Source organism: Ochotona princeps, chromosome 2 (assembly GCF_030435755.1).
Source record: "Ochotona princeps isolate mOchPri1 chromosome 2, mOchPri1.hap1, whole genome shotgun sequence".
Taxonomy (NCBI): domain Eukaryota; kingdom Metazoa; phylum Chordata; class Mammalia; order Lagomorpha; family Ochotonidae; genus Ochotona; species Ochotona princeps.
In genome coordinates this window covers 4,235,339-4,257,118 of record NC_080833.1, presented here as the reverse complement: position 1 = coordinate 4,257,118, position 21,780 = coordinate 4,235,339, and the positions used below count along the sequence as shown (strand labels likewise).

The window sequence follows — 21,780 nt, the reverse complement described above, 5'->3', positions numbered from 1 at the left end:
AGTCCACATGCAGCGCACAGGTGTTGCAGCCTTGCTTAGTCTGGTCTGCCCCCATCCCAGCTTCCACTCTCCAGTGGGAGTAGCTGTCCAGCAAGGGAACCACCCCCCAAATTTCCCCGCCGGCTCTGCCCCCTCCCTCCCTGGTTCTCACGCATGCTGGTTGGGCACTGCAGTCACATCTGGTAAAGGCAACCTCACCTTGGCATTCCATATTGTGCACTGGGTTTTGTCGCGACCAAACCTGGCTCGATCCACACTGGGTTCTGGTGCTTGAATTTGCCAGTGGATGACATGAACTGATTCAGCCTGGTCTGCCCCCGACCCATGCCAAATATATGCCAGTGGGAAACTTCAATGGTCTGTTCTGGGCTTTTTCCTATCATGCTTCTTGCGTTTACCTGCAGGGTCTCTGTCCTGCCAGAGGAGTTGCCCAGGCTCCTCCATCAGAACCTCTCCCAATGCGAGATTTTGCACATTCCAGGGGGTCCATGAGCCAGCCCTACTCAGTTCACCTCCTGTCCTAGCAGGAACAGTGGCTTTTCCTGACTGGCCATATCCAGATCAGAACACAGCCCCCATTCCAGCCCACGTGCCCCTTGGTGGGAACCTCAACCCAGCTGGGGTTGTCCCCTGAACTCCCCAACTGGGCCTGTTCCCAGCCATAGATCATGTGCATGCCAGTGGTTGCTCTGATTCAGCTTGGCACAGCCCTTCACCTGTCCCGACCCCTGCCTTAGACACTATGGCTTAGTATCCTGGGCTCACGCAGACCAGTAGGTGCAAGAGCCTGGCTCGGCATGACCTGTGCTCCATCCTGGTGTCTAGTTTTGTTTGTGGGCTAAGGTTTGCTCAGTTCTGCCCAGTACACCCATTCCATTACCAAACCACACATTAGCCAGCCATCGGAGCTACTTTGCCCAGCTTGTCTGACCCCCAGGGCTAGACCACATGTTCACCAGTGGAAGCTATGACCCACCAGGGGAGTTTCCCAAGTTCTTCCACTTGACCCACTCCCAGACCCAGTTCTCATACATGCCAGTGGGTTTTAGGCCAGGTTTTGGAGAAAGTCTGGCCTTCCATTTGGCCTTGTATGAGCTGGTGAACATTGCAGCCGGGCCCACCCCACACCCTATTCAGGATGCACATTCGGGTGCTGCTGCCTTGACCAGTCCAGACTGCTATCGATTCCTTAACCTGTGATTGATGGCAGGCTCCTTGGTCACACCTAGCTTAGTCCATCACCACCCCAACTCTTGAGCTAACCAGTGGGGCTAGTATTTCCCCGGGATTTGGCCCACACAGAATCTACCCTAGGATATGGTTCTCTTGTGTGCTAGTTAATGTCACGGCTCTGCATAATGTGACCCTTCTCCTGATCCATCACCAAGTCAGGTAATAGGGTGTTAGCTTGCTGGATAAGACCCAAGCCTTAGCTTTTGCATGGATTGGTGTTCAGTGGTCAGCATTGTTCAGTGATTACAAGTTCTTCAAAGGAAGAGTTCCTGTCATCGGGAATCTTAAGGATTGATTCACATCCCAGAAGCACAGTGGGTTCAACCTGGAGCTACCTAAGCAGCGATTCAAAGAACCAAAACCCCAGAGGTCCCGGCCGGGTGGTCAACAGACAGAGCCTGGAGCCAAATGGCGCACTGGCCTGTGGACAGCTCACGACATGCACTCAGTGGCTGGCGTCAGGAATCTGAGCAAGAATACACCCTGTCCTGAGACCCACCAGCAGCCTGGAGGCTGCAGGAAGTTTAAAGCCCCAGGCCCAAGGTCACGCCCCTCCCCAATCCCATCCACCAGTCAATGATGACGGCGGGTGGGCCCTTGGCCCACCCAGCCCCGGAGACTTCCCCCTTGGCGTACCACCCCAAAGGGAGCAGCCCCTGGAGTCCAGGCATGCCCGGGGACAGCTCACCACATGCACGTGGTGGCTGGCATTACTCATTCTTAAGCCATCAGCTTTCATGTGGACACCTGCCAGTTCTTCCAAGCCACCAAGCTGCCTCCCACGATTCCTGTCTCCCAGGCCTGCTTGATCCTGGCTTGTACTTGGACCACTCCTCAGTGGAACTCAGGTTTCAGCATGTGTGATATTCCCTGCCTGTCTACCCTGGGGCCTTCCCTGTGCACTGACTCTACACTGCACCTGCAGGCAGGCATTCTGTGCAGTGGTTAAGACACTGCGATGTCTATATCCCACAGGGAGCATGTGGGTTCAAGTTCTGGCTCCGCTGCAGTTCCAGCTGCCTGTGACCATGCACCCAGGGAGGCTCCAGTGGATGGCTCGAGCGTTTGGGTCCCTGTAACCCATAGAGGAGACCCCTGTTCTTGGCCTGGCCCAACCTCAAGCTGTGGAAGGCATTTGCGAGTGGATCAGCACAAAGAAAAAAATAAAAGTTCACTTCCAACTACCATCCATCCGATGGCCCTGCCCCAGAACCTTCTAGTAGCACAATGTTGAGATATATGTGTGTGTGTATATATATATATATATACATATATATATAATGTTAATATAGTTCTTTATTTTTATTTGAAAGGCAGAGTTACACAGAGAGGAGAGACAGAGAGAGGGAGGGAGGGAGGGAGGGAGAGAGAGAAAATCGTTCATCTGTTGGTTGACTTCCCAAGTGGCCACAATGGCTGGAGCTGAGCTGCCTCTTCTGGGACTGCCACATGGGTGCAGGGTCCCAAGGCTTTGGGCTGTCCTCGACTGCTTTCCCAGGCCACAAGCAGGGAGCTGGATGGGAAGTGTAGAAACCAGGATTGAAACTGGCGTCCCTATGGGATGCCAGCAACAGCAGCATAGGATCCACATTGGCCCAGCACACTGGCTTTTACAACTTCCACATCTGCTAGTGATTTAACATCTTTCCTACCCAGTGGACTGTAAGTGTGTAAGGGGCAAGGATTATTTCCAGTGTGTCTGCTAGGACATGCCCAGTGCTAGGACAGTGGTGGCATGCCATGGGCAGCCTGCTGACTACTGACTGTCCTCCAGCCAGCTCATCTAGGCCAGCAGGGGACATCAACTGCCTCATGCAGGATGGAAAGCAGAACAAGTTGGAAAATCCTCCTGGTCAAGGTTTGCAGCAAATGTCTGGGTCTGTGGATGCCCTGTGGTGAATTTTGTCAGCCAATAGATCTTAGATTTTTCTCAACCCTGGAGCAATGAAGCCAGCAACTTCTCAGAACCATCAAAACTGCTCAAATTACAACACCTTTGTAACACCCTTCCCCACAATGGGGTCTCTAAGGCATCATCAAAGGCCAGTACCCGCCCCCAGGTGCTGATGTAGTTTGACAGCAGGAGCAGTCCCCTCCCCCTCTCCCCTGCAGACACAGGAGAAAAAAGAAACAACTGAAACCAGTGTCCCACCCACTTTCCTTTGCACTTGACCCTCTGCACCTTAATTTGAGGCCCACATGGGCGTGCATGCCCCTCAACTATTGGAATAATATTGAACAGGATATACCACGCACCCCCAAAGAAACAAATTCCCTGTATTCACAACTTCTTCACCGAACACTCACTCGCTTCCTCCACTTCTCTTCCTTTCCCTCTCTCTCTGTTACATTCTTACATATTTGAGAGAAATGGAGAGCCTTAATCCACCAGTTCACACTCTCCACATACCTGTAACAGGGTTGGGTCAGGCTGAAGTGGGAGCTAGGAACACAGCCTGGGGTTCCCACGTGAGTGGCAGGGATCCACGGACATGGGCCATCAGCCGGAATCAGGAATAGAAGGAGGGCTTGGATCCAGGCTTGCCAGCGCACAGTGTTTGGGGCCCAGCTGGCAGCCCCATCCCCACTGCCCTCAGGGTCCTGTCTCCCCACTGGCGGTTGGGACCTCAGTTTCAAACTCCGCTTTGTCCTGAGCAATGGGGCAGCTCTGGGAAGAACTGCATCTCAGGAACCCCTTGGGAGCACCCCTGGGATTTCATGAACCCCACTTCCTGCCTGCAGTCGGTGTCCAGAGACCCACGGTGGGGAATCAGGGAGCCTGTTGGAGGTGCCCCATTTCTCTCAGTGAACACAGAGCTCACAGCCTGACAAGAGTGAGAGCCCCTGACATCCGTTGCAGCCCGATTGGAGCCTTCGCTTCCAGTGTGAAAGAAGCACTTTTTGGCCTACCCCTCCGGCTGGCGCTGACTTCTGCCTGTACTGCCAGTATCAAGAGGTTAAGTAGCCGGCCAGGGTCTGAGAGCTAGCGAAAGCCAGAGCTGGGATTCAGACAGGGCCTGCACTCCTTTTCCTTGCTCTTCTTTATCCAGAGTGAAAGAAAACGCCAGTTCTGGAGGGACAAACTTGCTAAAATAGTGCCAAATTAGTTTACAGCTAAACCAGAGAAGATTCTAAAATTTTTCTTGTAATGCAATTTTACTTTCCATTGATGCATGTGTAGCTTATACATATAAATTTTGTCTCATATAGGTTAGTGGAAATAAAGATGTGGAATGTACTTCTCAAATCTCTAAATGAATCGCCTACACAAATATTTTTTATTAATTAACTAATCAATTTGGTAATGGACTAGAGCACACCCTACTGGCCAGCTAGTAGGAAATGCAGCATTTCTGGGGGGAGGGTTTAAAGATGAAATCAGATGAAGGTTTAAAACAAGCCTGAGAAAAGTGCCCTGTGTTTGTCCGGAGCACGAATCGACGACGGAACCACAGGCCACTAACTGTAAGTTTGAGAGATGGGATGGAATTAGAAATATAACAACCAGCAACAGGAGCCAGTGTTTGCTGAGGGAGCACTGGGTAAAGGAAAGATCAATTAAAAGTAAACAACTCAACAGCAGCCTATCTCAGATTCATACTAACAAACAGTAGCCTAGCCCTGGCCGTACTGGTTTAAAAAATAAAGAGTTAAAATCAGCCTGCTCAGTTACAGGCTAAGTAGAGTGCACACATAATTTCTACGAAAAAATCTTCAAGGAGAAAGTATTACTCCCCAATCCCGTATGAGAAAAAATGGAATGTTGCAAGGAAATATTTGTATGTGCTATTTTGCAAATGGCTTCTGAGGCTCAAAGCGCAACAGAACCTCCACTGTGATGCGGCCTTGGGCCTGAATGCATCTTGGTCTCCTACTAGAATGTGTGCTTTAGAGAAACAACAGAATTCATTGGACATATATAAGCGTACATACCTATACATATACATCCATGCATGAATGAGCTTCTACTGATTTTTTTTTAATATAAGACTTTTCTAATTGAAGAGGTAGAGCTCCCACCTGCTGGTTCGCTTGCTACCTACCCACAGGAAACAGGGAGTCGGGGACGCGGGGCCCTCACAGGCCTGGCCCCTGCTGCCTCCCAGGTGCAACACTAGCATAAAGCTAGAATCCAAATACCAAAATGTGGAGACTTCCACAGGATCCAGATGCTAGTCACAAACAAATCTGATAAGACCCCTAGCCAGCGTGTTTCTGTTTACATACAACTTGCGGGATTGCTTTAAGGGCCCAGAAAGCCACAGGGCTGCCAAAAAAACAGGGACTTGTGACTCCATGTCCTGATCCAGAACTCAAACATCTTCCACTCAGGGAATACTGGAAGAAGGGCAAGTGCCCAGGGATGACGTGGGTCATACGACACACATTTCCTGTTACACCCGTGTTCTTGGGATGCCCACATTGCATATTAAAGTGGCTGGCAGCAGATCATGGTCCAAGCACCTGGGTCCTTGCCACCTGCGTGGGAGATGTGGGTGGGTGTGAGGCTCTGGGGACTTAACCAGGGGATGGAGGCGCTGTCATTCTGACTTTCTAATAAACTGATCTTTCAAAGCCCAGCTATTGCAAATTCCTTGGGAAATGGCCTCAAAATTAAACTGATTAGAAACAGTTTCGCTTAAATTTCTTTCTCCCTGGATACAATTTAAAACAAGTTAGATTCAAGAAATAAATCTCCAAGTCTAGTAACATAATCAGTTCAAGGTCAATGACTGACCACTTGATAAAAACATGCTAGTACTATTTCCAGTTGCCTAACATTTTCCTTTTAAATTCTTCCCAAAATACTATGCAATATTATTGACATATAATATTATCATAAACCATCATTAATTAGACTACTAGATGAAAGATTTGTGGGAGTGTAAATCTTCTCATGTAATTCCTCTGCAGCTGAGAAAGTCATATTATATGACTAGAACTGTAAACAAAATTCAGTGAATTAGCAGCTATAGCTAATTTTTCCCAAAAAGCAATAAATCAAGTGTTTATTTTGCAAGTTTAAAATAGGCCAGAAGAAATACACGTCACATTAGTCAAGTATTACTCATGTGATTTTACGATTTTTTTTTTGATCATTCACAAAACATTCGCACATCACACACCTCACACTGCAAGTATCCTGTTGATCTTCTTTCTCTAAAGAAGGGGTGTGTTGGATAGTTGCTGGGGTGATTATCGCTGTTTTATGAATAGGGGAAGGTAAAACATGCCAAGAAGGCCAAAGCACAAATCCCAGCCGCATTGTGGTGGCTCCAACAGTAGAACTAGGGTTTCTTCCAGAAACTTGAGCTCGGCTGGGTTTCCATTCAGGAGGCTGGATGCTCTGAGGTCTGAAGCGATGTCTTTCTCTACACGGATAACAGCCTGGGGGGGGGGGGAGGGCTCAAACATAAATGACAGCAAAATGGGGGGGGAGCACCTGATTGGCTTTTCTCCATATCAGACAACAGACAAACCCCAAAACTGGTTAACTGGGTAAGACAGTCAGCAGTTAGACGTGAGCAAATGGCAACAAGCAAGAAGCTGACGGGGAGTTGGCTGGCCAAGGGGTTAACAGCACAGGCTCAGCGATCACCTCCCAGCTCCTGGAGGCCAGCAGAGCTGCAGCTAAACATTTATCTTGCAACTGAGAGGGCAAAGGGAGACTTCAGCTGGGGGTGTGCTCAAGACCTCGAATTCAAAATTCGGCCTTTGCATTAAATGAAAAAAAAAAAAAAGCTAAGTAAATAATACTGCAGAAAAGGCAAATCCTTCTGGGGGGGGAGTGCCAGTTAATCGTTAACCCGCTGATGGGGCCGGAGCCTCACTGGGGTTAAGCCGCCCCGGGAGGTGAGGTCGCTGAGCCTGCAGCCCCCTGGGGTGGGTGGGCCGGCCACAGGGGTCAGCCGCAGGTCTCTGGCCTTGGCCACCGCAGCCTCTTGGGACGTTTGTCCTAGCCACAGCCGCAGGGTTTCTGTCTGTTTGCTTTTTTTTTTTTCTTACTTTAGTTACCCTGGGTTTGTTATCATTTCTATTATTTATTTTACGGTTAAACTATAAGCCCGTGTTGCATCACTGGCGCCCCGGGAAACCTCCCTCCGGCTCGCGGGTCTCGTCCTGGGGCATCAGCGGCTGCCCAGAAGCCAAATCCTGCCGCGTCAACATCCCTGGGACTGAGGGGGGCTCCCCTGCGCCCCAGCCACCCTCACAGTCTCTGGCTGGCCCTCAGCAGCCCCGACGGCCCCCAAGGGCCCTCGCGGCTCCTCTTTCTCCAAGGCCTCAGACGCCCGCCGTCCGGGGCCCCGGAATCCCTCAGCATCCCACAGCACCCCCTCAGCAGCCCCGTGTCACGGCCCGCTGTCCCCTCACTCCGCCCGCGCTCGGCTCTCCCCTTCCGACCCGACCTCGTCTCGCCCATTCTCCAGAGAGGGAAAACCACGCAAATCTATGATGGGAAATTGCGCGCGAGGCTGGGTTGCCCGCAGATTTCTGAGGAAAGCCCGGTGCCCCGGGGCTCTCAGAGCTCCCTCAAAAGGACGAGGCGCGCCGGTCCTCACGCCTGCCTTCCAGAAACAAAGCCCGCCGCAGCCCCGCGCGCGCGCGCGCGCCGCAGCACCCCTTTAAGATGGGCTCCTTTCCGATTGGCCGCCCGCGGGGGGCGGGGCCGCGAGCGCCGACGTCACCGCCCCACGCACAGCCTATATAAGCAGGCGGCGCGCCGGCCGACGGCGGCCGAGTGCGGGGCGGCGAGCGGGCGATCGGGGCCGAGGCGCCTGCGCGGTGTCCGCGGGGCCCCGAGGCGCGGAGCCAGCCGGGACGGACATGCGCGCGACGGCGCCGAGGGGAGGTGAGCGCCTGCGGGGGGCCTGCGGGCCGAGCGGGGCGGCTGTGCGGACCGGTCGGGGTGCCGGTGAGCCCGGGGCGGCGGGCGCGGTGCCCCGGGGTGGGCGGCCAGGGTCCTGCAGCTCCCCGCGCTGGACCGAGCCGCGATCTTCCGGGCTCTGCTCCGTGGAAGTGCGTTCGCGTTGTGTTGCTGTGTCTGTCATATCCTGGGACGAGTGGGATGTCTGAGGCCATGATTGGTGCCGGCTCGGTCCCTATTAGGATTTCATCATTGCTGGAACAAAGCCAGACTCTTGCCTGATAAAAAAAAAAAAAAACTGAATAGATGGTTAGTCATAAACTGCAGTGCAGCCGGAATAGACACTGTAGCTTTAAAACAAAGCTGGGTCCGTGACTGGAGGGACACCGGCTACACTGGTAAGGCAGGACTGGTTTCCTGGCAACTGTCTGGGGTGAGGAGAGGTGAGGTTTGAAGTGTGTGTGCGTTCTTAAGCAGTGTTTGCAAAGTTTGAAGCCTCTGCGGGGCTGTGCGGAGGACAGGGGCTGCAGTTGTGTCGGGACCCTCCGACCTAGCCTTGCCGCGTGCTTTGTGGTTTGTGTCTTAAGGAGATGCCTGTAAGAAAACCCTTCTGAATGCCGTCTGACCCGCACAGGCACACCAGGCACCTGCTGCTCTCCTGCAGCTGTGCCATGGCCGGCCCAGGGTGTCATCAGGCGGGGTCAGCCCCTGTCCCTGTGGATGTGCAGAGAAATCCGTCCAGGTTTCCCGGGCGCAGCCTTCGGCCTGGCCCGTGGGCTGCAGCAGGTGCCCGCCCGCCCGCGAGCCGTGGCAGAGGTCTGGAACTGTGGCTTTGCAGGCCGAAAGCTGTGTTGGCTTGTCAGCCCTCCGCAGGCCGCTCACGGCGCACAGCTCTGTGATGCTGCCGGGGACCTGCTGGAGGTCGACGAGGGAACACACTGGAGCAAGCTCTACAGTTAAGGCCCAGCAAGATCGGGCCGGTCACTGCGAATCCGTGGCCTGTTCTTATGGCCGTGATGATGTCTGCGGGTTTTGGACAGATGGGTCAAATTGTTTGTCAGTGAATTGTTTTTCCCTTCATGGTGAAAGGGCCACTGGCCAACACGCACCAGCCGTCCTGGGAGGTGTGACCGCGCTGTAGACTGAGTTTTTATGTGAAATAGCTATTGACAGCTGCCCCTTGCTCGCAAGCTGAGCTGCGTGACACTTGCCTCCTGTTGGCGCTAATGGCAGCTTTTAGAAGCAAGTTTCTTAAATTACAGGTACGGTCTGACGTGCTTGAAACTGACCTGTCTGCATACCGTGACATTGCTTTAGCAAGGAGAGCAGAGGAGGGGAGAGGTGGTGCCGGGCAGTTCCAGGAATCCCGGGACGTGGCCCTGCCCTCCGTCCCGCACGGTCACATGCCTTCAGCATCCTGGGCACTGTTGAGCCTTGCTTTGTGGGAGCTCAGGAACCAACTGCGCCCTGAGAAACGAGCCAGCGGTGGGCCGGGGCATTCCTCAAGGCAGGAAGGCAGGCTCCGAGGGCCAGGTTTAGCCTCAGGCAGGTGGGAATGCAGTCTCCTGTCTTCAGTGGGTGCGGGGCTTGGAGTTTCTGTGTATCAGGGCTGTACTTCAGTTCCCTGTGCTCTGAAATGAGGCAGAAAGACACACGTTGGAGGCCTTAGTGAATGTGTCTGTGATATGGGCTCTGGCAGCCGGGGCCACTGGAGAGGTAGGGAGGCGCCTCTAGACTCTCCCTGAGATGGGGTGGCAGTGCCAGCCTGTGGGTTCCCTTTCTCCTCGCTGCTTGTGACTGCCTGTTGAAGCAGTCGCTCCCTCAGCCCTTCCTTGAGCGCCTGTGTAGGTGAGCTCTGGTCGGCCTCGGAGCATGTCTGGGGAGTCGCCGGGCTCTGACGGTGCACAGAGGGCATCCGCCTCGCTTGGTAGCTGCGAGATGTCACTGGGCAGCAGCCTCACATCCAGTTCCCAGTCCACATCTGCGGAGTGAGCACTCGTCCTGAGCGTGCCCAGTGTGTGTGGGGGGGGCCCCCCGCACAGCCAGCCCCGGGCATCATTCCCTCCTGGAACCCAAGAATGTGCAGAGGAGCAGTTGGGAGCATGAGGGGAGCCAGCTCAGGGGAGCCCTGCTGGCCTTTGTGCTGCTGGCTAGAAGTTGAGCCTAACTTGCATTGCCTGTCTGTGAAATGCCACTTTTCATCCCTGCCTGCTCTTCCCGGGGGTGCCGTGGGGGGGCGTCCGGTGAGATGATGTGTGAGAAGGGGCTTTTCTAAAACATTTTGCTACGAAGTGCCAGCTGTTAGAGTGGAGCTTGGTTACAGTGCCATGTTTTGAGATTCATGCTGTGAGAATGTATTGAGTGCAACAGGCCTGCCTGGGGTCAGATGCCATGTTATGAGTTATATAGGGTGGGGGGAGGGGCTGCTAGCATATCACTAAAGGTAAAAGATTTAAAGATAATTGTTTAAAATGATCTTGAAAGGTAAAATTGATATCTTACCTTCCCAGTTTAGATCTATATGCCAGATGCACAGTTCATTAATATCTTAGTAGAATTTGAGATTGTTGAAGTAAAACAGGAACTTCATAACCCCAAGAAAATCTATTAACAATGAATAAATCTCCCCCAAAGTAAATGTGCACTCCCCTTAAAAGCCTGCTGTTGTTTTTGGTCAAGTCATATTCCGCCAGCTGCGAGCCCACAGGCCTGCAAGAAGCAACATGGTGTGTGGTAGCACAGAGCGGGACTCCTGAGGTGGCAGCGTGGTGTATGGTGGCTCAGAATGGGGCCCCTGAGATAGCAGCATGGTGTGTGGTGACCCAGAGCCAGGGGACCTGAGGTGGCAGCATGGTATATGGTGGCTGAGAGCGGGACCTCTGAGGTGACAGCATCGTGTGTAGCGACCCAGAGCCGGGGTCCTGAGGAGGCAGCGTGGTGTGCGGTAGCCCAGAGCCAGGGGTCCTGAGGAGGCAGTGTGGTGTGCGGTAGCCAAGAGCCAGGGGTCCTGAGGAGGCAGTGTGGTGTGCGGTAGCCAAGAGCCAGGGGTCCTGAGGAGGCAGCGCGGTCCGTGGTGGCCCAGAGCCAGGGGCCCTGAGGTGGTATGTGGTGTGTGGTGGCCCAGAGCGGGGCCCTGAAGGCAGGCCCTTTGTTCAAGTCTTGGTGTGAACTCTCCTGTATCAGTGAGAGCAGTAATAGTAACACATCTCACCAGATTGTTGAGAGGATTAAATAAATCAATGCACATAAAGTACCTAGAACAATGCCTGGCAGAGAAGTGTGTCGTAGTAGGGATTATTAATGGTTTGGGATTAGCTGTATTCATCTACAGTGGCTTGTCCCACCTTGAGGCCCTTGTAGTCGTTCTCGCTAAGATTAGAATTTGTGTCGCCTCACAATTAGAAGTCTGTTAAAAAGAACTTCCTCTGTGTGTGTGTGTTGCTACTGATTGTAGACTCGGTAGAAGCAGCACAGAGGACAGAAAGGTACACAACTGCTCTCCTGCTTTGCTGCTATTCTAGAATCGTGTAGGAGACTAAGTGATCAAAAGGCTATTGATTATGGTGGTTGAACGAATAAGGTTTTTATTGGCTTGCCATTTCTTAAAGCACATAGCTGGAAAGTATTCCAAATTATTGAAGAACTCAATAATTGTCGGCGTTAGTCAAGCCCCCCAGGAAGGGAGCCGTGGAAGGCCGGCTCAGGCGTCCGTTTCCACTGCACTCAGCGGCGTGGTACTGTGGACTGAGATCAAATTTTGCTTGCATTTGAGCAGGAGTATTTTTTGTTACCTGATTTTAAAAGTCACTCTCATTTGAAGATGGTCTTTGCTTTCCGCCGTAGCAGAGCCCAGTGCAGGGAATTTTCTTAACATGCCAACCCTTTCTCTCCGTGCCCCCAAACCATAGCCCGCTCAAAAGAAATCTGAAAAACTGAATCGAGGCCTTTGTTTTTGAAGAATCTGTGCAAACTGTACTTTTGCTTTTCGCAAATAAACTCGGCTTCCACAGCATGCTCCCCACAGAATATGCTGCGTTGTAGCACACCAGAATATTTTCCCGGATTGTTAGGAAATGTTATGAAAAACTTAACCGGATGTTGAGCGGCTCTCCTGGTTAGAAGTGTGTTGGACCAGATAACCATCCCCCCTAAGGTGTTCATTGTTACATGAATACAAACCTGCAGACACAGTGGTGTATGGGCAGGACCTGCAGTGCTGGAACCCGCCCTGATCCTAAGTCAGTCTCTTAAATGGCTGTGGGCTCTAGTCCTCACCACGCCCCTCCCGGGGCTGGAAGCTGCAGATGCGCTGGGGAGCCCATTTATCACTGAATAAACAGAAATCAGGTTCTAGAACCAGAGCGAAAGAAGGAAATTACATCACACTCTTAAATAAGGAAGCACTGGCAGAAGTAGATGAGTTGTATGACAAAAATGCACCCCTCCCCCTCTGTGGATTGCCTCTGAGATGTGCTAATGAGAGCTGCTGGCTAGGTAAGCAAACCTAGTTTACTACCTTAAGGTAGCCTGCTCCTGGTGTTTCTTCCTTTTCTTTTTTCTTTTTCTTTCTTTTTTTAGGCAATTTCAAAGAGACAGTCCTCAAACCAAAAGCAAGTTATTTCACCTTAATGAAGAAAGTGCAGTACCTTTTGGTGTAACTTTTTTTGAAGAAAGAGACCTTAAATTTAAAAATGAAAAACAGTAGGGCCATTATCATCTAGAAGGAAGAGTGAGAGAAAGCAGAGCTCCTTGTTTCCAGAAAGCATTGCTCTCAGGTGCGTCGAGCTAGGCCATGGCAAGCCACTGCGCATCTAAGCTCCGGCTGCTCGCACTCTGCAGCACCGTCCACTTCGGAATTTGGAAATGGATTTAATAAACATGCTCTAAACGCATTGCCTTACAGTGGGGCAAATCGCTCAACGCTGGCCCACGGGAAGCTCTGAGCCTCGCTTCGCTTCCTTGAGTATATGTGACCCTTACGTGTGCTTTTTAAAAAGCAATATGGGCTTTTCCTCAGCATCCGACTATTACAAGTGACACTGTGTCCACAGGAAAAGCCAAGTTGTTAGTCCTGTCCTTGGGAGGTACGGAGGCTGGGAGGGAATAGGGGCCCAGCACTGAGTAGACAGGGACACTGCCGCCCAGGGAGAGGCCCACAGGCTGGGGCCAGAAGGCTCTCTTAAAGGCTGAGAAGGTGGCTCCCAGTGCCACCTGGGGAGCTTGCCGTGAGGAGTCTTTGAAGATGTGCGAGCAGTGGACCAACTTAGGGTGAGCTGTCATTAGGGAATATTAATTGGGTCCTGGTATGTAGTGTGTTGGGTGTATCCAGATTCCTGGCAAGAGGGTGCCAGTGAGTGGGGGGAGGACAGGTTTGAGAAAGTGTAGAAACAGTTGGGCGTCACATCAGGCAGAGCTCAAGGGTAAAGCTGGGTGCCTGCAGACCTGCAGTGAGGGAAAGAAGTTTAGTTTGAAGAGTGTGAGATGCCAGGGGCCTATCCGTGTGGAAACAGACTCCCCAGGCAGTGGGGAGTGCAGAGCTGCAGCTGGAGCCAGGCAGGGCCACGGTGAGCGGCTGAGCAGGACGGAGGCCAGGGTGTGAGCAGCAGAGCGGTGAGAATGGGAAACCACGACAGACCCCTCAGAGCTGGTGAGCTCAGAGTTTTCCAACCATCTTGAATTAGGTGGGGGAAAGAAAGAAGGAAGGGACGAAGGAAAATCAAGCGGTGGTGACGGACCATTCTGCGGGCTTGCTCTCCGACCGCTTGGGACGGAAGGTCGGGAGCCTCAGGAGGGCTCCCCTGTCCAGGGTTCTCCAGATCCGGTGTAAGCCCTGCCACCCCGGTTGGCACTCCCTGTCCCAACGCTTGCCCGGCCACCATCATAGGTGTGTTTTTGTAATTCTTTACCTGATGGAATCTGACAGCTAGTTTAACAATTATGAGGAAGCAGATAAAAAATGAACAAACCCTGAAACAATACAGCATTAATTGAATTTAATTTCAATGGAGTTTGTTTCTTTTCAGCTCAAGGTTGGCCACATTGATGGAGACGCCCCTCCCCCAGTGCTGCGCACTGCATACTGGGAGGTTTTCACTGGGTGGCGCAGGGCGTCAGGTGGCACGTACCTGCAGCTACAATGTGAAGAACCATTTGTAAACTTTGCTTCTGAATCTTTCTGGGCCTACAGTTTGAAATTATTATCCAAATAAATAGATAAATAAAGCGAGCGAGCGAGCGAGAACATGGCCCTTGCATTGCCCTCTCTGCTTCTCCCATGCATGTAGTAGGAAGTCGGGACGGTTTCATAACACGGCCCATTCACAATTCCCCATTGAAATGTAGAGGCAGGTCACCTTCTATGAATACACAAAGACACCATTGTGGTCAGAAGTGAGCTGGCTTAGTGAACACAATTCTTTTTATACTAAAAAAATTTTTTTCTTAAGAAAGCCAACAAGTAGGTGATGGGAACAATGCATAAAAAATAACTTTTGCTAGAACATATAAATAATTTTAAGTGACCATTGAAACGTAAGTTTAGAATTCCAAAGCCATTTCAGCGGAGGCGAGGGTTACACAATCGTCCTGTTGAAAGCTAAGGTTTAGATGGCATTGGGAGGCTGACGTGTGCACAGTAATTACTAGTAGTGCTTGCTGGCCTGCCCACAGGTGGGGGCTGGGCCTCCGGAGGCCCCCACAGCATTTTCCATAATCTGGATGTACCATCTTCACACGGGCGCTTTCAAACTACTTTAATACCATAGTCATCTTCCTATCTTGCCTTTCGTTTTTCTGTTACCACAGACACTTTCCCTGTAGTCTTGCCAGCGCTTGTAGGAATGCCTAGGAAAAGCATGTCAACCACTGGCCTGGGTCCACCGAGGGAGAGATGAGCTTTTTTTTTTTAATTGGCTTTAAAAATTTTTTATAGCTTTCCTTGATTGTAAATAACATTCTTGCTTTACTTTCGCAATCTGAAACTCCTCAAAAAGATTTCCCAGTCACATAGATTTCTTAAATGATGGACTTCTTTATTTATCCTGCATCGTTGAGAGGCTGGTATGAAGAAAAACTATTTGAAGTATTATTTTAACCCTGTTATAAGATCTCTACTGGCTGGCTCCAAGCAGCTTGCTGTGCAGTAGTGCGTGGCCGAGTCCCCGGGCCGCCACGCCTTACTTGTCGCTGCCCTCTTCGCCCCGTGGGACTTCGTGTCTGCCTTTTCCTGTGAGGCATAGTCGCACGCGGAGTCTCTGTCACATCCCGCTGCCTTGCACGTTTGCCAACGAGAGGGTTACACAGCTGTTCACTGCTTGAACACCTAATGATGAGAAAGGAATGATGGCGGTTCAGCCTTGCTCCTGTGGCAGCCAATTTGTAAATGGGAGTTTGGGGGTCGCTGAGTGGTTGTAGGTACAATCCTGTGTCCCCTGTCTCCAGTCGGACTGCTTCCTGACAGCCTGTCTGAGCTCAGTGCACAGTACCGGGGGGAGGGGGAGGTGCAGGTGTGCGAGGAGCGGCAGGAAAGGCTTGCAGAAGGATGCTGATGGACTGCTGCTGATTGGCGGCACTGTATCAAAGAGGGGGCGTGAGTTGATGATAAATGAGCACGAATACCTGAAGGCAGTAGAGGTTAACACTAATTATCACTTGTGTAATAAACAATAGAAAAGTCAAATTAAAAAGCAGACATGGAAGGTCTGACAAAGGGGCCCGAGGAGGTGGGTAGTAGGCTAATGCAGGACTGGCTTCCCAGATGGGTGCCAGTTCACAGCCCGGCTGCTCCACTTCCCATCCAGCTCCCTGCTTGTGGCCGCTGAGGTTTGGGGAGATGGAGAACAGCCCAAGGGCATCTACACCTGCATTTGGGGCCCTGGAAGAAACTCCTGACTCCCAGCTTCAGATCAGCTCAGCTCTAGCCTTTGCAGCAGTTGGGGGATTAAACCAGTGGGTTGTGAACTCTGTCTCACCCTCTCTCCTCTCTCTCTCTAAAACCCACATTTTGACTAAGAAAAAAGGTCTGTCCAGGATGGGGTTGTTCCTGAAATTGAGGATGTGCTGGTCTCAGGGGGCTGCCCTTGGCCTCCATGCTGGGTATCGCGGTGCTGGGGGCTTTGCAGCCAGGCAGGCCCTGAATCACAGGCCCTTCACCAAGGGCAGTGTCAAGGCTGCAGTTGGGACAGGCGCCTGCCCCCCCAGGCTAGGAAGTGTGCCGGCTGACTGTTAAAGGAGAAGGGACATCAGTCTTTGTAGAGATGACTTTTTCTTTCCTACACAGGATGTAGTAGCTAGAGCCTCTTTTCCCACGACCGAGCTCGAACCAAAGGCACAGAGAAGCTGGGTTCTGGAGGAGCTCTGTGCAGAGCTGTGGGCACTGGCGAAGGCGGGTGGCGTGTGAGCGACAGAGGCGTGCCGTGTCGATAGGGTCACTTCTGGAGTCACTGGTGCAGCCTGAGAAAAGCTAGATCAAGGACAGCCACGCCGGCTCAGTTGACCTACCAGGTTCCCGGCAGGCTTGTGAGCCCCGGAACGTGCTGTGCTGGCATGGCCACAGACTGCTGGCGGTAGACTGGCACTGTGCTAGATGCTTTAAATCTTGAATTAGTGCAGTAAGAACGAAGTAAAAGTCTACAGTCCCAGTGCGTCTCTTTAATGCCATCCCCCCACCACTTTGCCTAGTCTCTGTTAGCTGTTTGTGCTGAGAGGTTTTTTAATAAAGGCATTGCTGAACTATCCTGTTCACTCAGCCCTTCTCTGCCTCCACCCCAGGGTATGGAAGCTACTGGCTGACTTAAAATCCCTGCCGCTTCACCAGTTGGGAGACATCCCAGAGAAAAGGCACAATGTCAACAGCCGGCGTGGCTGCTCAAGAGATTAGAGTCCCATTAAAGTCTGGATTTCTGCATAATGGCCAAGCCATGGGGAGCGTGAAGACCTGCTGGGGCAGTCGGAGAGAGCTGGGCAAGTAAGTGGAAAAGACATTGACTGGTAATCCGGGAAGATGCCAGCGTGAGGCCGCTTGCTTCTGACCCAGGTGCTTTTCTCTCCCTCCAGCAACTTCCTAACTCTCGACCCAGTCTCCATGGCCTGCAGTGTGAACCCCACCGCTCGGAAGCACCTGCCGGCTCTGGGTGAGTGTGAGGCCTGGCAGGGCACGCTGGCAGGGCTGCGGGGACTAGCTTGTCTCCGGTTTTTAAATGAGAAAAGCTGAACTTCTTCCAACAGCAGTCTGACCCCTAGCGGCTGCAGACTCTGAAGGTCGTCCTGTTTCTTTCCAGGCTGTTGCATCTGCTGTCCTTATGCTGGGCTGCTGTTGGCCGACGAGTCGAGTGGGAAGGGCGGGTTCTAAAATCAGGAGCTAGTTCTTGGACAGCTCTGTGCATACTTAGGATCCCATCTTTATTATTGGCACTGAACGGAGTACAAATGCCAATCAAAACCTGGAATGTTCCTTAGATTTTTGTCAAGTGCTGCTTCTCAGTTTGAGCGCTTATCTCATTTCATGTTCTGCGTGCCTGGTATTGTCGCATGTCAATGGCAAGGCTGGTGTAGTCTGGTGTTCACATAAATTATACACTGCCCATCGTCTGTGAATTTGCCTGAGATGTGTGGGTGTGTGCTGTGCACACGTCCAGAGAAGATACAAGAGATAATTTGTTCTTTGAACCAGATCACGTGCGTTCCCGGTCTCCTGGCCTCTAATTACGCCTGTGGAGCTTGCATGGGTGTTCTCAGGGTCACGGCCGTCGGGTGGAAGCCAGGGATGGTGCCGCGCGGCTCGGGGGCTCTGCCTTTCATGCGCATCTCTTGTCCATTCCAGGGCACACTTCAAGGTCTGCTCCAGTGAACGGCCACTGCTTTGCAGAAAGCGGCCCAGCAGCAAGACCCAGCTTGCCCCCTCTTCTTCTCGCCCCCAGTGAGAGCTTGGGGCAGCGTGAGGAGGATCAGATGGTGTGTGGCATGAAGAAGCTCTCGGTGAACGGAGCGGGTGCCTCCACTCCTCCGCTGACGCCCGTGAGAGCCTCCCCTTCGCTGCTCCCCTGTGCGGCTCTCGGGGAGCGGGGCTCCAGGCCCCTGCCCCCGCTGCCCATCTCCGGAGACCTCAGTCTGGACGAGACGGACTGCGAGGTGGAATTCCTGACTAGCTCAGACACGGACTTGCTCCTAGAGGACTGTAAACCTTCTGATTTCAAATACGACCTTCCTGGCAGGCGAAGCTTCCGCGGGTGTGGGCAGATCAACTACGCCTATTTTGACACCCCAGCAGTTTCTGCCACAGACCTCAACTGTGCGCCTGACCAAGGTGGAAGCGTGCCACAGCCCAACCCCCCACCCCCACAAGCCCACCGAAGGTTAAGAAGGTCTCACTCAGGCCCGGCTGGCTCCTTTCACAAGCCGGCCATACGGGTATCCAGCTACGCACACGCAGCCTCTCCCAACTCCGACGAAGACAAACCCGAGGTGCCCCCTAGGATCCCCATCCCTCCCAGGCCGGCAAAGCCCGATTACAGGCGTTGGTCAGCAGAGGTGACGTCCAGCACCTACAGCGACGAGGACAGGCCCCCCAAAGTGCCCCCCCGGGAGCCTGTGTCCCGGAGCAGCTCGCGCACGCCGAGCCCCAAGAGCCTGCCTTCATACCTCAATGGGGTCATGCCCCCGACACAGAGCTTTGCCCCTGACCCCAAATACGTTAGCAGCAAAGCGCTGCAGAGACAGAACAGCGAGGGCTCAGCCAGTAAGGCTCCCTGCATCCTGCCCATTATTGAGAACGGCAGGAAGGTGAGCTCCACTCACTATTACCTGCTGCCTGAGAGGCCGCCCTACATGGACAAGTACGAGAGGTTCTTCAGGGAAGCGGAAGAAGTGGGCACGAGCGCCCACCTGCAGCCCTTGCCTGCCGACTGCAGAACAGTCTCCACCATGGAGAAGCTGGACTCCAAAGCCAGGGTGCAGCTGGGTGGCCACGGGAAGCGCAAGCACCCCGCCTATGTGGTGTCCCCGTAGACGGGGCTCCACGTGGGGAGGGCGCCTGAGCCTCGGCTCTCACCTTGCCAGCTGGACGTCGCAGCGAAGTGTTGCTGATTGCGAAATCGAGTTGTTGAACTCTGTCTTAATGAGAGGCTGAGGGCGGTTGGGAGGTGCTGTGAGGCCGAGAACCCCTGAGTCGGTTAGCGTTGGAGAGAAGTGTGTCCGAGGCCATGATCCCAAGCCGTGGCAGCAAGGCAGGGAGGAGGGGCGGCCTTGCTGCGAGTGCGTGCATTATATACCCTTGTGTACACTTGTGGTCCAGCCATAGGCTGTAGTTGCAGGCTAACCAGCTAGTTACTATCCTAGAGTAATATATATCCAGAATGCTAGACTCAAGCGGCAGTGAGCAGAGGAAAGGAGAAGCAGTGTTGAGATCAGAATCCCAGCAAGGTTCCTTGGTAAGTGTGAAGAAACCTGGCCTCGCAGCCTGTTCTCTTCTGTTTCGCTTCCCTTGCAAGCAGTCCTGTTTGGCACCATGTTCTCACACTGAAGAGTGCAAAGCTGAATTAGCCAGTGTCGTTCCTTCCAGCTCCTGCCTGCTCCCCTGGCCACTGAAGCAGCCCGGGAGACAGGAGCGAGTGTGCGAGTCGCTGGGAGAGCCCGCGTGGGGCGTGCAGAGCCACGCCGCAGCAGTTAGCTCTGCGGCCCAGAGGAGCTGTGTGCGGATGTGTGTCACGTGTTTTGTTTTTTTAGACTGTATTAATAATAAACAAGTACAACACAAGCTGGCCTTGTGTTGCTGGTTCCTATTCAGTATTTCCTGGGGATTGTTTGCTTGTTAAGTAAAACACTTCTGACCAGTAGCACAGTACGTCTTAATTCCAGAGGTCACGTCAGCATCTTTTTGCTTGGAAACTCTCACTGCCTCACCCAGGCCCGGTGGGCCCGGAACTCGGGCCGTGTGTGCCCAGCGTTCCGGGGCTGTGTCTTGTGTAGGTAGGCATGAGAGATTGTTGGCCCATCATGGGCCTGTGACTACAATGTTCTCTTAACAGTTAAACAAGCTGTTTACAGTTTAAACTGCTGAATGATATTTGAGCTATTTAAAGCTTATTATATTTTAGTATGAACTAAATGAAGGTTAAAACATGCTTTAGAAAATGCACTGATTTCTGCATTATGTGTACAGTATTGGACAAAGGATTTTATTCATTTTGTTGCATTATTTTGAATATTGTCTTTTCATTTTAATAAAGTTATAATACTTATTTATGACACCGTTAATAATGTTTCTTGCCTAAACTCTTATAAAGCATCTCAACAATCTGACAGCTTTATCTTTTTAAAAAAATTATTTCCTTACTTATTCAAAAGGCAGAGTCCAAGAGAGAAAAACTCTTCCATCCACTGGCTCCCTAAGCAGCCAGGCCTGTGCAGAGCCAAAGCCTACCAACTAGGAACTCCGCCCGGGATCCCGCGGGGGCGCAGCTCCCGGAGCCGACCCCAGCTCTTTCCCAGCTGGATCAGGAGCAGAGCAGCCAGGACTTGGTCCCACCCCCACCCCGGTGTTAGACCCTCATGTGCCCAAGGAGTCTGGGAAGTCTAATGACTTACTTGTCCTCAGAAACGACAGTTTAAGTAACTTCGTTTAAAATGATCCCCAAGTGAAAATATCATGACCTTGACCTCTAACAAGGTGAACTTGGATCTGTGGATGGGGAGAGAAGGAGGGAGGAGACACTGGCTCTGATGCTGGCTGAGCTCAGACTCCGTGGGCACCTGGGGAGATCCCGCAGGAGTCGCCTGCCATGCCAGCCCTCACGTGGGTGGCACCTCTGCAGCACACACCTGCAGTGCTGTCTGAGGGCACCGGGCCAAGGTCCCTGAGGCATCTCCCTCACCTTCCTCCGCCCTGCAGGTGCAGGGGGACCACCTGCCACCAAGTTCCTTGAGTCCTAGGTGAAGGCCAGGGACCTCCTTGGTTCTCACAGCACCTGTGCTGCATGTGGCACTTGTTAACGGTTCTGGGTGAAGGCTCCAGGAGCAGTCAGGCTGTGATACCCACTCTCACCCCCAGGTCACTGGGTGAAGGGCAGACAGCTTCTGCTTGCTGGTCAAGTGGGGGAGGAGTTGGGACACAGTAACACCCTTCACAGGACTCTGTACATGGAAGGCTTTGCAGCAATTGGAAGGTAGGGTATCCTTGCTGGCGTTTTGTAAAGAAAGAAATTGGGCTTGGGGGGGTAAAGGCGACAAACATCTGTTGCATATCAACCACGCGCCAGATTCGAGGAAAACGGGTCCGTGTGCAACCTCGTGGCGACAGCATCCTGCCTCCCCCAGGAGTTCACCTCTGAGGGTGTCAGGTGGTAGCTGCGGGAGGTGGGCGACCAGCAGAGGAAGCAAACATGAGAAATTGCTCTGGAAGAGGCTGGATGTGCTGCATGCGGAGGTTGACAGCCACTGCAGGTGCAGGATGGGCAGTGGCCACTCAGCAAGTCCGTGGTTTGTTTTAACAAGATGACAGTGGTTGCTGTGTGGGCAGCAGGTGCAAGAGAAACGAAACCGGAAGAACTGGATGCCACTGCAGTGCAGGGGGAGAGGGGATGGCGAGAAATGGCAGTGGGGACCCCTGGGAGATGACTAACAGCAGCCTCCAGACCACCGTGATGGGACATGGCCCCAGGCCTCGGCCGCACACTGCCTCTGTTAGC

At 52.7% G+C, this 21,780-nt stretch overlaps 1 protein-coding gene across 1 annotated transcript; it reads left to right on the top strand.

Annotated features, from left to right (window-relative positions):
* Nucleotides 1-7,981: 7,981 nt before the first annotated feature.
* On the top strand, nt 7,982-19,516 carry ERRFI1 (ERBB receptor feedback inhibitor 1). Its single transcript, XM_058674712.1, has 4 exons — nt 7,982-8,083; nt 16,868-17,063; nt 17,153-17,229; nt 17,919-19,516. Exons 2-4 carry the CDS (start codon nt 16,942-16,944, stop codon nt 19,100-19,102), a joined length of 1,383 nt encoding a protein of 460 aa, XP_058530695.1. The 5' UTR covers nt 7,982-8,083; nt 16,868-16,941; the 3' UTR covers nt 19,103-19,516.
* The last annotated feature ends 2,264 nt before the right edge of the window (nt 19,517-21,780 follow it).

Excerpts from the sequence above, each read along its gene's own strand:
- ERRFI1 (XM_058674712.1), top strand. The coding sequence starts at position 16,942 with ATGTCAACAGCCGGCGTGGCTGCTCAAGAGATTAGAGTCCCATTAAAG. Across the intron at positions 17,064-17,152 it reads AGTCGGAGAGAGCTGGGCAA|CAACTTCCTAACTCTCGACC; the intron begins GTAAGTGGAAAA and ends CTCTCCCTCCAG. Across the intron at positions 17,230-17,918 it reads GAAGCACCTGCCGGCTCTGG|GGCACACTTCAAGGTCTGCT; the intron begins GTGAGTGTGAGG and ends TGTCCATTCCAG.